The sequence below is a fragment of the Armigeres subalbatus genome, chromosome 1 (assembly GCF_024139115.2).
Source record: "Armigeres subalbatus isolate Guangzhou_Male chromosome 1, GZ_Asu_2, whole genome shotgun sequence".
In the NCBI taxonomy this organism is placed as follows: domain Eukaryota; kingdom Metazoa; phylum Arthropoda; class Insecta; order Diptera; family Culicidae; genus Armigeres; species Armigeres subalbatus.
The window spans coordinates 25,288,976-25,305,077 of NC_085139.1; the positions used below are offsets into that span (position 1 = coordinate 25,288,976).

Below are 16,102 nucleotides of genomic sequence, written 5' to 3' on the forward strand. Positions count from 1 at the left end.
AGATTTCATAGTTATTGGCGATATGCAAAGGCGCTTGATCGGATGATGGCCGACTAATGAGAGAATGTGCAGGGTGAGGATCAAAGGCCGGTTTTCAACTTCAGGACGTCTCGTTACCGCCTGCCCAGATCTCTCGAGTCCCTCCAGTGTGGACGTCTTTCCCACACCGGAACTGCGGAATACTCCCCGGCGCTGAGAGATAGACGGAAGAGGGACGCATTATTCCCCTACATGTACTCCGAGGGAAGCAAGTGAATCTAGTTTAGCGTTCTCGGATGCTTTGTTTTCCCGGACACACAACGTGGGCTTCAAGACTCCAAGCAACAGTACAACTAAACCCAATAAACTGGGAACACCAAACCGGGTCATAAGTCAAAACAGATACAGCATTCCAGGCTCCCGCGAGCACTCCAACCCGGGTGGTAAAACCTACCACTACCCAGAAAATCTGTTCTTTTATTTTCCACAATTTTTACAAATCAAATAAAATTCATTCAGTGAGTGCAACTAATAGTTGGATATTTGAGTATTCAAAATGTCACTTCAATCTAATGTATTTGCTGTTCGCGCGTCCGCGTTTATTTGGTGTGTATTATTTTGACAGATCGAAGTGACATTTCGAAAACTCAAATATCCATCCATTAGTTGCACTCACTGAATAAACTTTATTTGTTTGATTAAAATTGTGAAAAATAAAAGAGCAGAATTTTTTGCCAACTGTGTAGGACTCAAACGTCACCTTAGCCCGACCAATGAAGACACCCTCACCCGTCACACTCTGTTGGGCGCTCTTGACGACACCCAAATGGACTCCCAAAGCGCTCTCTTCCCCATCGATCAGCGCAACACATCTGAGACATCATTGCCCCTACCTGTCTCCTTTCCAACTCTTACACTTTCACTAGAGGTCAATTTCTGCCTTCAGTGGAACATCAATGGTTTCTGGAACAACTTGCCAAACCTAAAATTGTTGACGAATAACAGTTTACCCTGGACCATTGCCATCCAAGAGGTCAACCGTGTTTCCTACGCTGCTCTGCATCGGTCTCTCGGAGGGAAATACAAGTGGATGTGTAAGGTAGGTTCAAATATCCGGCACTCTGTTGCGATAGGGATCCTTTGGGAGATCCCCTTTGATGTCCTCCAGATTAGCGAACATCTCCCAGTAGTAGGATTCCGACCCCAATGAAGCATTCCCATCAACGAGTTGAATGTTTACCTCCCCTGCGGAGGTGAATAGTATCATTAGCGAGGTCCCCTCTCCCCTTCTACTTGTGGGAGACAGGAACGCTCACCATCCGACGTGGGGTGGTAAAAGGTCTTATCGCCGTGGCGTCGTCCTATTCGAGACTTTCGAGGAGGCCGATCTCGTTCCCCTCAATGATGGTACCCCTACCTTTTTCAATGGCCACTCGGCTACCGCTATTGATGTGACCGTGCTAACATTGAAGGTTGCCCCTGACCTTTACGGAAGCAACCATTATTCAACCCAGGTCACTGCGAACGTCTCTCCCTCCGCTGTCACTAAGAGGCCTCGATGTCGTTATGATGCCGTTGACTGGGCATCATTCGATGGCAAAATTAGACGCGCGTTAGAAAGAAGCACCCGGCGAACGCTCTCCGAGTACTCCAAGGTCGTCCTTGACTCCGCTAGCTCTTCCATCCCTCAAACCAATACTTGACCTGGAAGAAAAGCTATCCGTTGGTGGTCGGCTGAGACGCGTCGAGCCGTCAAAGCCAGAAAGAAGGCACTCCGAGCGCTCAGGAGGCTTCCCCCTGAATATCCAAATAAGGTATGTGCTATGGAGAACTACAAGCAAAAACACTACGAATGTCATACCATCATCCAAGACGGCAAAAGAAAGCGGTGCGAGGATTTCCTTGACTCCATAAATCCAGCCCAATCCGCCGCCGAGCCATGGAGTCAATGCAATAAATGGCAAGCGTAAATCGTTCCCCTTTCAAGTACCGCCAGTCTTATTAGATTCTTCTAAAAAACCAGCCCTTTTCAGTCGCCGAGTTTTCCTTCGCTCTTACCAGAAGCAACGGGAAGTCTTCTGGTCCGTATGGAATAGGGTATCTGATGCTGTAAAACCTTCCCCCTACCGCAAAAATAATATTCCTCGACTTGATAAATCAAGCCTGAACCAATCAAACCTTTCCCGACGAGTGGCGCCTTTGCCACGTTATTCCGACTCCTCCAGCGACACCACTGATTACTGGCCTATTGGTAAGCCGTGGGTTGCGTGAAAACTTGAAGCTGATGGACGATTTGGCTTCCGCCAACACGCTTTTCGCCCGGAGTACGGGGCCAGCTCATACTTCGCCGGATTAAGAAACGTACGTACTCAAAAGGGGTATACCCCGTAAGGCATAAATACGTTAGGCTTAAAGACGTTAGGCACAATGGACGATAGGCATAATGTACGTTAGGCATGATGGACGTTGGGCATAAAATGACTCAAAGAACATCCTATGACATAAAGAAGGCAGAATTATGCGAAACATCCATTATACTTACGTACATTATGCCTATCGTCCGTTATGCCTAACGTCCATTATGCCTAACGTACTTATGCCTAACGTCGCGGACCCACTCAAAAGTGCCTTCAACCAAGAGAAACACGCCGATCTAGTTTCTCTGGATATGTTGAAGGCGTTCAACCACACTTAGACTCCACACAAGCTGCGGTTAGTGCAGTTCATCGGTGGGCCTCGTCTCAAGATCAATGGGCAGCCAATCTGAAATCGGAAACTCGTCAAGGTCCTCGGAGTTCCCATTGACCGCATACTGTCTTTTATCTCTCACTTCCAAGCGGTCAAAACCAGCTGCAAAGCGAGGATTAACCTTGTAAAAACTTATCAAGACCGCATAGGACAAACAGTTGATTCAAAAGTATAAGATTGCTAATGTCGTTACTGTTCGCGTGACTAACATGTAGGTTACTTCGACCTGGCAGCTGGCAGCCAAAGTACCGGTATTACAAGTGTCAAACCGATGTTGGTGATGAAACAAAACATGCACTACAACATGATGCATAAATTATGGCCAATTGAAGCTTGTTGAAGCATAATTTGGCAGCATAATTCAATTGACTACAGCGCCACTAGCGTTCTAGTGCTTATGCTTCCACTGGACAAACAGACTGCTTTACAGGCTGGAGCTGACTTGTGTAGCACGTCGGGAGCTTGTCAACATACTTACTCTCCCCAGTTTTCAACCAGTACCTCCACACAGCCTCCGGACTTCTTCCTTCTACACCTGCTGAGACCACCTGCGCCTAAACGGGTGTCCTTCCATTTCCTATGCAGGCGGTATTTGCTTCCATCACATCCGGAAACCACAGAGTTCCCCATTCTTGTATAAGGGCGACGGATCCTGCATATAATGGCCGGTATCATCCTATCCTCAAGAGCTAGAATCCACTGGCACGGAGCGAGGAGCTGGCACTCCTCCACAGCCAACATAAATCACTCTATTGTGAAGCGATTTAAAAGAAGGGACAACACGGAAGCTCTACGTATATCGGTCACCGAGCTGCTAGGAACTACGAGCAGTGCTACACTGACGGTTCCTTTTCGAGACAAGGATTCGGCTTAGGCGTTACTGGGAACAACCTAACGGTGTCGGATAGTCTTCCTGAACAATGAAGCGTCTTCTCAGCAGAAACTTTATTTATTTATTTATTATCAGACTAAGGCCGGAGTGGCCTGTGCTGCACATAAAAATCTTTTCTATTCAGCTCGGTCCATGGCTGCACTTCGCCAACCACGCAGTCTGCGGAGGGTCCGCAAATCGTCCTCCACCTGATCGATCCACCTTGCCCGCTGTGCACCACGCCTTCTTGTTCCCGTCGGATCGTTGTCGAGAACCATTTTCACCGGATTACTGTCCGACATTCTGGCTACGTGCCCGGCCCACCGCAGTCTTCCGATTTTCGCGGTGTGAACGATGGATGGTTCTCCCAGCAGCTGAGCAGAAACTTTAGCTCTGTTTATTTCCGCTACCACTGTCCGACAAACAAATCCTAGTCCGAACTGATTCGGCCAGTGCCATCGCTGCGCTGCAGAGCAACCATCTAAAACACCCATGGATCAAGGCCATTCTCGATCCAAAGTCGGCAACTTTCACCTGGATCTGGGGCACTGTGGGGTACCAGGGAACGTCACTCTGGGGACACTCTTGCTGGAGTCGGGCATCAAGGACGGCGTTTCACGACGGACGTTAGAGCCTGAATCAAAAAGATCTTCAGCCAGGATTGAGAGAACCGATGGGCAGATTTCAGGACAACGCAGCTACGGAAGGTCAGAGGATCCACGGCATCCTAGTACAAAATGCCCAGTTTCAAGGACCAGCAAGTCATCTCCCGCCATCGCACAGGGCACACCCGATTCTCACATAATTTCGGCGGAAGACCCTTTCGGATCGTTTGTGAAATTTGCAAAGTATAAAATTCAGTAGAACATGTGATCTGCCGTTGTTCAAAGTTTGACATTCCTTGATTCAGCTACGGGATATCGACTAATATATGAGATGGTTCTGTCCTCTGCTCCTAACCCATCATAGCAACAAGATCAACTGGAGGGGTTTTCCTCACCGATTTCGCTAATATCGTTTCCTCATATTGACACCAACTGATCAACTCCTGTGTAGCAGGAACACGAACATTTTCGCTCTCAGAGTGAGTCATGCTTTCTGCGATGTTCAACCATTTTGCTAGATTGCGATCTGAATATCGTCTTCACCAATACGACGTTGATCAGTTTTTTTTTGCGGACACTCTCCGCTCCGAATAGTTTCATTGCGGAAATCCTTCGCTCTAAAAAGTTTTCATCTTGGTTTCCATTTTTGGTCGATTTTATGGATTGATGTTATGCGCTAAGTTTGGGTTTTCTGTTTGACTGCAATGATTAAACTTTGGAGAACAGCGCATTTCAATTGATTTATTCATTGGATTCCTGGATAACCGATCAGCCACAGTTTGCCATCCGGTCAAAGTTTGCTTTATAGATAAATGATTGAAACGTTAGATGTTAAAAGTTACCCCAAATTACAAAATCAAAAAAATCGACAGAAAAGATTTTTTGAATAAGTTTAAAATTATCAAATAATCAAGAACAACTGCGTTATACGTTCTTACGTTATACATGAAGCGTTAACATAACGTTATACGTTATACATGAAGCAGTTCTCGTTTTAAAAATATAAATAAGCCATGATTTCCCTGCGGAAGAAATATTTACAAAACAATGGAAAAATGATCAATGTTTCCCCTGGATTACGGTATCTAGCATATCACACGTGACGATATTTGACATTAATTTGCTCGGTTAGATAAGTCAGCAGATGTTCTGTTGATAGGATTTCCAGATGTGACAGTAAGGTTGCAGCTAGATAAAATCTCACGGCTGACAACCACTAACAGCAATCAGGAGGACCTCGATTCCCTGCTACTTGAGAAACGTAATCCGGTGTCGGTTCCAGCCAAAAACATTGAATCTAGGAAAACCTACAGCCTTCGATCTTCGGTTCAAGTTTTGATTCGCATCGAAGTTACCTGGAAGATCTTATCGCGTTACACGTGAAAGGAAAAGTCAGGCTTACATAGAACTTGCTTTAGGCAACTGTGCTCACGCTTAGTAATGGGAATAATCTTTGTTCGCGGTCTGCTTCGGAACGTCAACAATTGTGCCGGATGAAAGAAGAAAACATCCTTTTTCGATCCTCATTACGGATTACCGAAGGCTTCCGTGTGACTCATGGGTTAATCCAGCTTGATCGTTCATGCGTGTAGGAGTGGACTCCAATATTCATTTCATTTTTCATTTTCATTTTGCAGCGTTTGGTGGGGCAATGAGAGCGCAAGTCAATCCAAAGCCGATAATAGAGAGGGTAATGGCAGAAGAGTCCGTGCAGACCACTTGAACGCCATGGGGTAGGATAAGGATGAGGTGAAGTGAGGTTCGGATTTAGAATCGACTCGACACTAATGCAAAATGTAATTGAATGCAAACTAGTCAATGATCAAAGGCTAAAATGATAATTTCAAGATTTCTAATACAACGTTTTTCTAGTTATTAAAAGCAAAGTTTAAAATGCAATGTCTTCTTTTTTGCCTTAGAAGCATCTGATGTGGTTTGAAGGCCACTTAGTGATATAGTACAATTATAAGTTATTTAATGTGTTATTTAATAGTTATTATTGTGTTAATTGACTTTGTTTGCTCTGAGTGTAGGTTATGCGTTCGTCAAATCACTTTGTTTACCAAAGTCATTGTTTCGTCAATGTTTTTAAGCTGTGTCGACACTACAAACTCAATCTAAGTTGTATAATGTAAAAGTGGAAACTGCTAAAGAACTTAGTTTGTTCCATTATATTTTTTGTCAAGGTTGCCTATAGCTTTAAACTGTTCTAACAAGTAGCTTTATCGTTGATTAATTACGGTGATTATCTATTAAGTTCTAATCAAGGTCAAGTATAGGATTCACTTTTCGGTGGCAAGCTAAAGCTTCATCACGCCTATTGCCTATCTGTTTGTAAAAATTATCGAGAATGAAGCCGTTATTAGATTGTTCATATACACCCAGGTTTTTTTTTCCACGGTTGGAATTCATCAATTTCTCAGTAAACCCAAACTTTCACAACTTTTTAAATACCCCCTGAATTTTCTTTGATTTTTTGTGAATTTTTTGGTGGGGTCAACTCATTGTTTCATTGACGATGAAGGTCTTAAACGACTAAAACCAAACCGTGTAAAAAAAAACCTGGGTGTACCATCATTATAATGTGTGGTATTTTTTTTATTATTGCTCTTCGAAGTGAGGCATAACAAAATAAAACTGGCACCACGTTCCTAGTTTTGAAAAAACTTCTACTCAGTGAATCCAGCAGTCGATTCCCTACGAATATTTTGAATACTTTGTTTTTCAATAAATGCCTAGCTAGCTAAATGTAAGCGTGGCTACGACTCAGCGTCACAGGGAACGCATCAGAAAAGTATTGCCGAAAAGAAGAGAACTCACATCATTATCACTGATGAAAAGGCCTCTGCCTTACTGCACTACCATTCAAGGCTCCAAGACACGATGTCCGTTGGATCACATGCAAATGCCGTAGGAGTGGACTCCAATATTCAGTTAAATATTCAATAGGTACTCATATCGCAAAGGTGGCCCAATCAAGTGCTCCTTAGCAGTGTTTGTATGTCTGGCAGTCAGTGGTTTGTTTCTCGAAGAGGTAGGAAGGAGATTATGTGTGACAAGGCAACTATCTTCTTGGTGCTCGAAGCGAGTTAGACCTAGACGACCTTCGATAACTACGTGAACTCTGCCTAACTCGACGTTCTGTAACTCGATATTTCCCTTTCTCGACAACAATCAAAGTCCTTTCAATCTAGCATACTGCGCTCCTTCCGTAAGTCGATATCTTCTTTACACGATATTCTCTAAGTCGAACTAGGCCAGATGTACCAGTTGTGGCTATAACACCAGTTGTCGCACTAGTGCTTTATATGCCAAATGGCCAATCAAATCACCGTAAACCAGGTTCATATCGATAAAGCATATTCATAAGGGTGGTTCAAAAAATCGACTTTGCTCCACAGTGCCCATCTGATTCTTTATCATGTTCTGAGTGTCCTCTAAAAATTTGAGCTCATTTGGATTAAAACTGATTTAGCACAAGCAATTTCAAGTTTTCATGCAAATTAGTATGGGGATATTTATTTTTTCAGTATACTGTAAATGACGCTTCCGCATTAAGCGCAAGTTAAAAGAAAACCTTCATAGCTAAAAGGAATACTCAACAGCTATCACCCATCGAAAACCGCATGTTGATCAAACGCCCCAATAATTAGTAATCGATTTTAAGACAGGTTGCGGATCTTTAGTCATGATCGTTAAACTTCTTTGAGGGCGTCACTGAAATGTGCAGTGCAACATAGTAGCCTGAATTTGTGTGTGTGCTATCTTTCGCGCCACAAGCAGCAATGTTGCCTGTTGAGGAGTTATGCAATTAGCTCCAGAGAACCAAGGTATAGACTAAAATCTTTTGCTAATTATTGGAACGATTAATTAAGATGCGGTTTTCACTGAGTGAAAGCTGTTGAGTATTCCTTTTAACTATGTAGGTTTTCTTTTAACCTGCGCTTAATAGGGAAGCGTCATTTACAGTATACTGAAAAAATAAATATCCCCATACTAATTTGCATGCAAACTTGAAATCGCTTGTGCTAAATCAGTTTTAATCCATACGAGCTCAAATTTTCAGAGGACACTCAGAACATGATAAAGAATCAGATGGGCACTGTGGAGCAAAATCGCTATTTTGAACCACCCTTTCATATGATACGATAAAACCTTTGATATCCTCCAAAACAAGCAAAGCATAATTGTAAAAATTGATTTTGCTTAATTTTTGACGTCCTTTGCACCAGTTGTCGCACTAGCGGTCCCTATTTGGCCAGTCCCATAAGAAAACAATGGGATTTGCCAAATAAGGAACCAAAACTAGGAATAGTGCCACAACTGGTGCAAGCGTTCCTATTGTGGATTAATCAATTTTGATGATTATAACAAATTTTATTGTGGTTTTCACCGCTGTTCTAAGAAGCAGGAAGTAAAACCTTTCGTTTTATATAAAGTCCACCCACATGCGTTTCACTTATTTAAAAAAAATAGTTGTTCTTATGTATGTTATGTATGGCGACAATTGGTACGCCCACCCTAATTTTCATTTTCACCTCGCTAACTCGATGTTGTCAGAAACAGTAGATGCATGTACCTAGTTAGAAGTTGAAGTGAAGAAGTAAAAAGTGATATGCTTCTCGAAATTAGAAGTTAGAACTGAGAAATGAGAAGAGTTATGAGAACTAAGAAGTGAAAAGTAAGAAGTGAGAAATTCATGGTGAGAAGTGGAAAGTGAGAATCGAGAAGTGCGAAGTGAATAGTGAATAGTGAAGTGAGATGTGCGAAGTGAGAAGTGGGAAAGAGTAGTGAGAAATGGAAAGATAAAAGTGAGAAGCAAGAAACTGAAGTGAGAGGTGAAAAGTGAGAAATGATAAGTGAGAAGTAAGAAGTTAGAAGTGAGTAGTGGTAAGTAAAAAATGAAAGGTAAGAAGTGGGCAGTTCAAAGCGAGTTGTGAGAAGTTAAAATCAAGAAGGGAGAAAATTAGAAGCTAGAAGTGAAAAGTGATGAGTGAGAAATAAGAAGTCATAAGTGAGATATGAGAAGTAATAAGTGATAAGTGAATAATGAGAAATCAGAAGTGACAAGTTATTAATTAGAAGTGAGAAAAGAGACGTGTGAAGTGAGAAATGGGATGTGCGCAGAGAGAGGTGAGAAATTAATAGTTTAAAGTGAAAAGTGGTCACTTCTTACCACTTTCTTTTAACTTCTCATTTCTCACTTTCCACTACACACATGTGACTACACACATCGTACTACTCAAAGCTCTGTTTCGTTTCTCAGTTCGCTCTTCTCACTACTCTTTTTTTTTTTGAACATCTCATTTCTCACTTTTCAGTTCTCGCTGTTTACCATTCACTTAGAACATCTCTTTTCTCACTTCACTTAAGGTGATTATACAATCGAGCCATGTGGTGAATTTCAAATTCACCACACGGTTTTCTACTCCTATTGCTAAAAGTTCAAATCTAGCGAAATAATGTTCGTACAATGCTGAAATTAAAGTCGATTGTTTAGCATAAATAAGCAAACGTTCTACGGATGTATCATCCCCATGGGCGTTGAGGTTCTTTCAATTCGTGCTCTTGAAAAATCACTACAAAAAGCACGTGGTTTCAAAGATGGCCGATTTGTGGCTTTGTTGTATAACCACCTTAATATGGAAACAAATTTTAACTGTTCGGCTAGACGGCATTTGGTCAAGTATAAATGTATTCCCTATCTTGAAACCTCCCTTACTCGATGGTCCCTCCAGTATCGAGTAAGAGAAAGTTCACTGTATTCAACAAAGCTTGGGAGAACATTAACTTCAAATTAAAATGGTGGGCTTTGGTAAGCCGCCGTGAAGTCGATGAAAGATCATCTTAAGTGTACCTATATCGTGCTAGCTTTAGATCGATCGGCCACCTTGGTGGCACAAATTAAAGCTCCCCATATTGTGGCTCCAGTGGAAAACCGGGGTCGTACACATATTACGTAAGCATTTTTTTCTGGGTTTTTCGACCCCCCCTCCCCCCTTGCAAGATTTTTTTCATACAAATGATTTTTTATTTATATGGTGCGTAATAAAATGACGGACCTCCCCTCCCCCCATAAGTGCTTACGTAATATGTGTACGGCCCCTAAGCTCTCGCGACAATCGAGTTTTCCTCCATTTCCTTATGTCGAAGCTACGACGCGACTAGTGCGCATGATGGCACATGGCGGTACAGTCGCAACAACAAGAAATAAGGGAAAGCACAATCGTCGCGAGAGCTCACTTTGGTTTTCAACTGAAAGCACAATGACTCAAGGCCAATCACGCCACTTTCGAATAAGGCAGATTATTTGGATTTTTGGATACCCGGTAGTTCCTTGTGAGTAGGCCATTCACAGCGATACAGGACCTCAACCAATTGCGACTTTCAAGATGGCAACGAGTTCAATACTTCCTACAACTTATCTGGAATTGTTTGTCAAGGCAATATTTTTCGACCTTGTTACTGCAACGTGAGGACAACATACCATCTCTCAGATGGTGAATGGGTCGTTTGACCAAGATCCTCGTGGTAAAGGACGATAACATCCGTGTCGTCAACGTTTGCCAAAAGGACGGAGACTATTTTCAGGGGATTTCCAAAGTGTATATCCTGCCAATTCAGTAGGTACAATGACACTCACATGGAGGATTGATTCCTTCACTATCAGGCGCACCTTTTAACCTAATAATTGTTTTGAAATACTAAAATAAGTAATCAGAATAGTTTTGCTTCGTCATTTCAATTGCAAAGATGTTGATTAAACAATAGAACATTAATCCCGGTGATCTTCCCACTTGGTAAACAAAATAGGGGAAGAGGCCTCAAACGCCCCCCCCCCCTCTAGGGCAAAACGTTGTCTAGGTATTCCATCATATTTACCGTATTTGGTATTGCCCCAACGAAACTAGACCTAAAATTATGTAGGTTAAGAAAAAAAAGTGTCATAATAAAAGATAAGAAGGTTGGAAAAACCGAAATTTTCCACATTTTGATGAAACATCTAATATTTCGGCGTGGCAAAATGCCCTAGGCGGTCTAACCTACAATGTACTACGCGTCTCCACGCACTATCCATACTAGAATGCTGATTTTCCGACGCGTGGTGCATTGTTCCCAAAGAGCTGCCAGCTTGAAGGCGTTTTGCCTCATGAGTTTTCTGGCAACGAAATATCACCACTTTTTTAAATGTGAATATTATCAATGTGATTGAGATTTTCTACAATTTTTGAATGGCATCAGCTAACTATATTGTTTAACTGTTGCGTGAGGTTAAAAATGCCCATAAAAATCGTTACAGCTAAGAAATTGAAGCAGTCTTTGCTTAGCTAGGGCATATTGCCCCTTATTCCATTCTAGGGCTAGGGCACATTCGTCACGGAGAAACATTTTTACGCTGTTTATGGAAACCCGGTACACATAAAACGCTCAAAAGATAATAACTTTTAAGAGTACATTTTGAATGGGAATAATATCTTGAGCAAAGATAATATCTCGAGTTCAAATGAATTTGCAATGCCTGAGCTGAACAAAACAATCACATCACACTTGTTAATCCCTGTCTTCAGTATTATTCCTTCAACTTCCATGAACAGTATCGAACTATGAGCATAATGCCATGCAAATCGGAGATCTTTAGACCCAAATTGACCGAATACACTGCAAATGTTCTCATACTTAACCCAATGCATGGATCTGTACAAGCTAAACAGTATCGATGAACCGTTAAGCTGCTGTCAAGCCATGCTTTTTCGCTAGAACTTTTAAATTTGTATTCATTAGAAAAAACAACACTGTCGTTAGTCACACCCACTCTGAGAAACTTTTCACCAGATCACCGGTGCAGTGGATAACAACATCGGATTACAGAGGAAAATGTGGAACAGCTATTTCATTGCACAAGTCCATCCACTAACTAGGACTATTCCACCATAGTTCTACATCGCAAACGTTCGGTCCCCGTTCGGTTTGGGTGCCGTCTGCGGACAAAATGACTAAAACTTGTTTTCCATCGCATTAGCTCGCCGTGCTCGGTTCGAGCGTTGGCTGGGCTGCTCGCCCGCTCCAGATGACTGGCTAAATTAAGTGTGACTTACTTGAAAATGGTATCAACATTAATTAGTATTTTAACTTTCTCCGCAAACACGTAGGATATCTGGCCGAGCAGGTTTAGCATGTTCCGGTCCTTGCTGTAGTAGTTCGACATGGTCCAAATGTGCCGCAGTATGATGGTTACGTTCGGGATAATGGATAGGATGAAGCTGAAGTCTTCCTCGTTTTTGATTTTCTGCAAATTGAGAGAATGGAACGTCACGCTTGTAAGCCCGATGTCGGATGATGATGATGATGATGATAATGATATAAAAAGTAATATTCGAACATTTTTGGGATGGCTAGCGTCCGGCGAAGGATTAATTTGTCGGAAATTTTGATGATGGTGCTGCTGCCTAATGAAGGAACTTGTGTGGGCCTTTCGGTCCCGAAAACTTGCTGACATGAAATGTTAATTTATCAGAAATTAAATTAGAATCGGAAACTTTCTCTTTCGATTGGGGAATTACAGAGACCGGGAATAATTACCGGTATCCGATAGCGATCGAAACGGGAGTCAAGAGTCAACAATGTCCCGATGTATGAGAATGCAATTTGCGAACGCTATCTCAAATTGGCAACTGAAACTTTCCGGTCCCAGGGATCGTACTAATATCTCGATCTGTCGAAACCGCAAAAATTCAACCAATATCTATTTGGGGAGGGGGTAATCCTCGATAGTAATATTTCCAGCAATCCACACCCGCCGGACGACGTTTTAACAAGCCAGAGAAGTAGAAAGAGCGGAGCATATCTAAAATCACTTCAATTGAAACTAATGCTTATGACCGACCGAGCTGCAATTCCTCCGAGCCCGGACTTTCTCTGGATGCATTCTATGTTGCTAAAACTATAGGGGCACGCGATATGTGTTTTATGTAGGGGAAGGGAAATTCATCCGAATTTCCAGAGGAAATTCGTCCGAATTTCCAGAGGAAATTCATCCGAATTTCCAGAGGAAATTCATCCGAATTTCCAGAGGAAATTCATCCGAATTTCCAGAGGAAATTCATCCGAATTTCCAGAGGAAATTCATCCGAATTTCCAGAGGAAATTCATCCGAATTTCCAGAGGAAATTCATCCGAATTTCCAGAGGAAATTCATCCGAATTTCCAGAGGAAATTCATCCGAGTTTCCAGAGGAAATTCATCCGAATTTCCAGAGGAAATTCATCCGAATTTCCAGAGGAAATTCATCCGAATTTCCAGAGGAAATTCATCCGAATTTCCAGAGGAAATTCATCCGAATTTCCAGAGGAGGATTTCCAGAGGAAATTCATCCGAATTTCCAGAGGAAATTCATCCGAATTTCCAGAGGAAATTCATCCAAATTTCCAGAGGAAATTCATCCGAATTTCCAGAGGAAATTCATCCGAATTCCGAATCCGAATTTCCAGAGGAAATTCATCCGAATTTCCAGAGGAAATTTATCCGAATTTCCAGAGGAAGTCGATCCGAATTTCCAGAGAAATTCATCCGAATTTCCAGAGGAAATTCATCCGAATTTCCAGAGGAAATTCATCCGAATTTCCAGAGGAAATTCATCCGAATTTCCAAGGGAAATTCATCCGAGTTTCCAAGGGAAATTCATCCGAGTTTCCAAAGGAAATTCATCCGAGTTTCCAAGGGAAATTCATCCGAGTTTCCAAGGGAAATTCATCCGAGTTTCCAAGGGAAATTCATCCGAGTTTCCAAAGGAAATTCATCCGAGTTTCCAAGGGAAATTCATCCGAGTTTCCAAGGGAAATTCATCCGAGTTTCCAAGGGAAATTCATCCGAGTTTCCAAGGGAAATTCATCCGAGTTTCCAAGGGAAATTCATCCAAATTTCCAAGGGAAATTCATCCAAATTTCCAAGGGAAATTCATCCGAATTTCCAAGGGAAATTCATCCAAATTTCCAAGGGAAATTCATCCAAATTTCCAAGGGAAATTCATCCGAATTTCCAAGGGAAATTCATCCGAATTTCCAAGGGAAATTCATCCGAATTTCCAAGGGAAATTCATCCGAATTAAACTTCGTGTACCCCTAAGTAGAATCGATGCAACGCAAGGCAAAGAGCTTTAGAAGTTGAATTGAAACTGCTATCATTTGGGGGTTATAGTTATTTTTTTTTTTTGGGAAACTCTGAAACGCTGCACACTTTGCTTCTGCTGCTTGGAGTTGAAACTGGCTTCGTCAGCAGCACCGTCATCGCCAGTGGTATTCAAGTTTGGCAAACTGCAATCAGTATCATTGCTATTGTTCTCCGTATTGCCAGCTTTTCAACTATCCAAAATCACCAATTGCAGAAGGTGGATTTCGCATTTTGTGGTATGTTTTGGGGCCTCTCGCCCATTAGGGGATGTTAAATTTGAAGTCAAGAGCAAAGACACTACCGTTCTCGGGCGCAGAAGGAAACTAAACTCCCATTTACAACCATGATTTGTGCAACACAGCAAAAGTAACGTCAATGTGAGTTCAATAAAACTTACCAGCAGGTAGTTTTGTAGCATGGCCAAATGTTCAACGTTGTCCCGGGCCAAAGTTAGGGCCTCCTTTAGGTTTGTGTACAGTACCGGCCATGCCTTCATGATAGTGCTTTCGTTGTCCTTCAGTGCATCTGAAATCGAATTATATTAGAAATTAAATTATGCCTAACGTTTTGAACGTAAATCTGTGCATTTACTGAACACAGACTGAATTCCCCACGATAAAAAAAGTAGTTTGATTGGGAAAGATGCATACTGTACCATAATTTTAAAACACAATGCAGGTCATGATCTCATGACAGATATGTACAAGGATTCGATTGTTATTAAGGCTATGTGGACGATTATCAGCTTTCAGTTTAGCAAAAATCGTAATCAAGTATTCCGTTCTACACATTTCGATTACACTTATTGCGCCTTTTTTAAATGATGATTTTTTTAGATTGAAAGCCGATAATTGTCCGCATGATCTCATGACAAATAATACCTAATTTCCAAATGAACAACGCAATGGTCCGCAACTATTTGCTTAACAATTAGGCACAACTTACTGATTGAGACTAATTTGCGACAATTCGTCCAGTCTTATCGCCTGAAAACCAGACCGCGAGCCCAGCGTACGGAGATCAATTTACACATTTACGGATGCTTCGAAATGGGATCGTTTAAGTGCTTAAATCCGTACGCATCACACCATCGAAAATCCAATATCAGCAGCTGGTGGCGGCGTTTGCGTAGATACGCACCATCACGGTCGCTCATAGTGGAGATATGGCTGGACGGACCTTACTACTTTCGTTCATTGTTGTTTCAGCCCCAAGCCGAGGCTGAGCTCCGCCAACGAGTAAAGGGCATCATTCGACAAACAGTCTACCCCGGCGGGAAGGACCAATCCAATCGGATTTACTCTTGAATGCTACGGTACCGTTTGCACTAGATTGCGAGTTTCTGTTTCGCAAATGTGTACACCTATCTGGGACGGTGATTTCCATCAGCCAATAGCTAAGACCAGCTGCAGCAGTGACGCTACTCGTCCAAATTTGAATCAATGCTATATTTTTGGATTTGCATTAGAGGTGGGAGAAATCCGGTGGAAGCAAGCCTCAGGTCTTCTTACAGCAATAAATAAGCATGGAATACGTCCAGAATCAGCATCCTGAGCAGTCGGGGAAGTAAACAGAAGGTTTTGGTTCAATCAAAGTTAATTGCCTATTTCCGGGGATTAAACCACCCGACTTGGACGTTAATTTACAATGTTATGGAAACTCATATGTGAATATGTACGTTATGTGGAAGATATTGATTTGAAAAATGTATTGGAGTAACCACCTTTCCCTT

The 16,102-nt window shown here is 42.1% G+C and overlaps 1 protein-coding gene across 2 annotated transcripts in view; it reads right to left on the reverse strand.

Annotated features, from left to right (window-relative positions):
* LOC134222877 (dynein axonemal heavy chain 10) overlaps positions 1 to 16,102 on the reverse strand; it is a 332,935-nt gene that overhangs the window by 287,665 nt on the left and 29,168 nt on the right. For both annotated transcript variants that reach the window (XM_062702027.1, XM_062702022.1), the window contains 2 exons: positions 14,768 to 14,895; positions 12,300 to 12,490 (listed from right to left, as the gene is read on the reverse strand). In XM_062702027.1, coding sequence (XP_062558011.1) covers positions 12,300 to 12,490; positions 14,768 to 14,895 — 319 coding nt within the window. The remainder of the gene's footprint in view (positions 1 to 12,299; positions 12,491 to 14,767; positions 14,896 to 16,102) is intronic.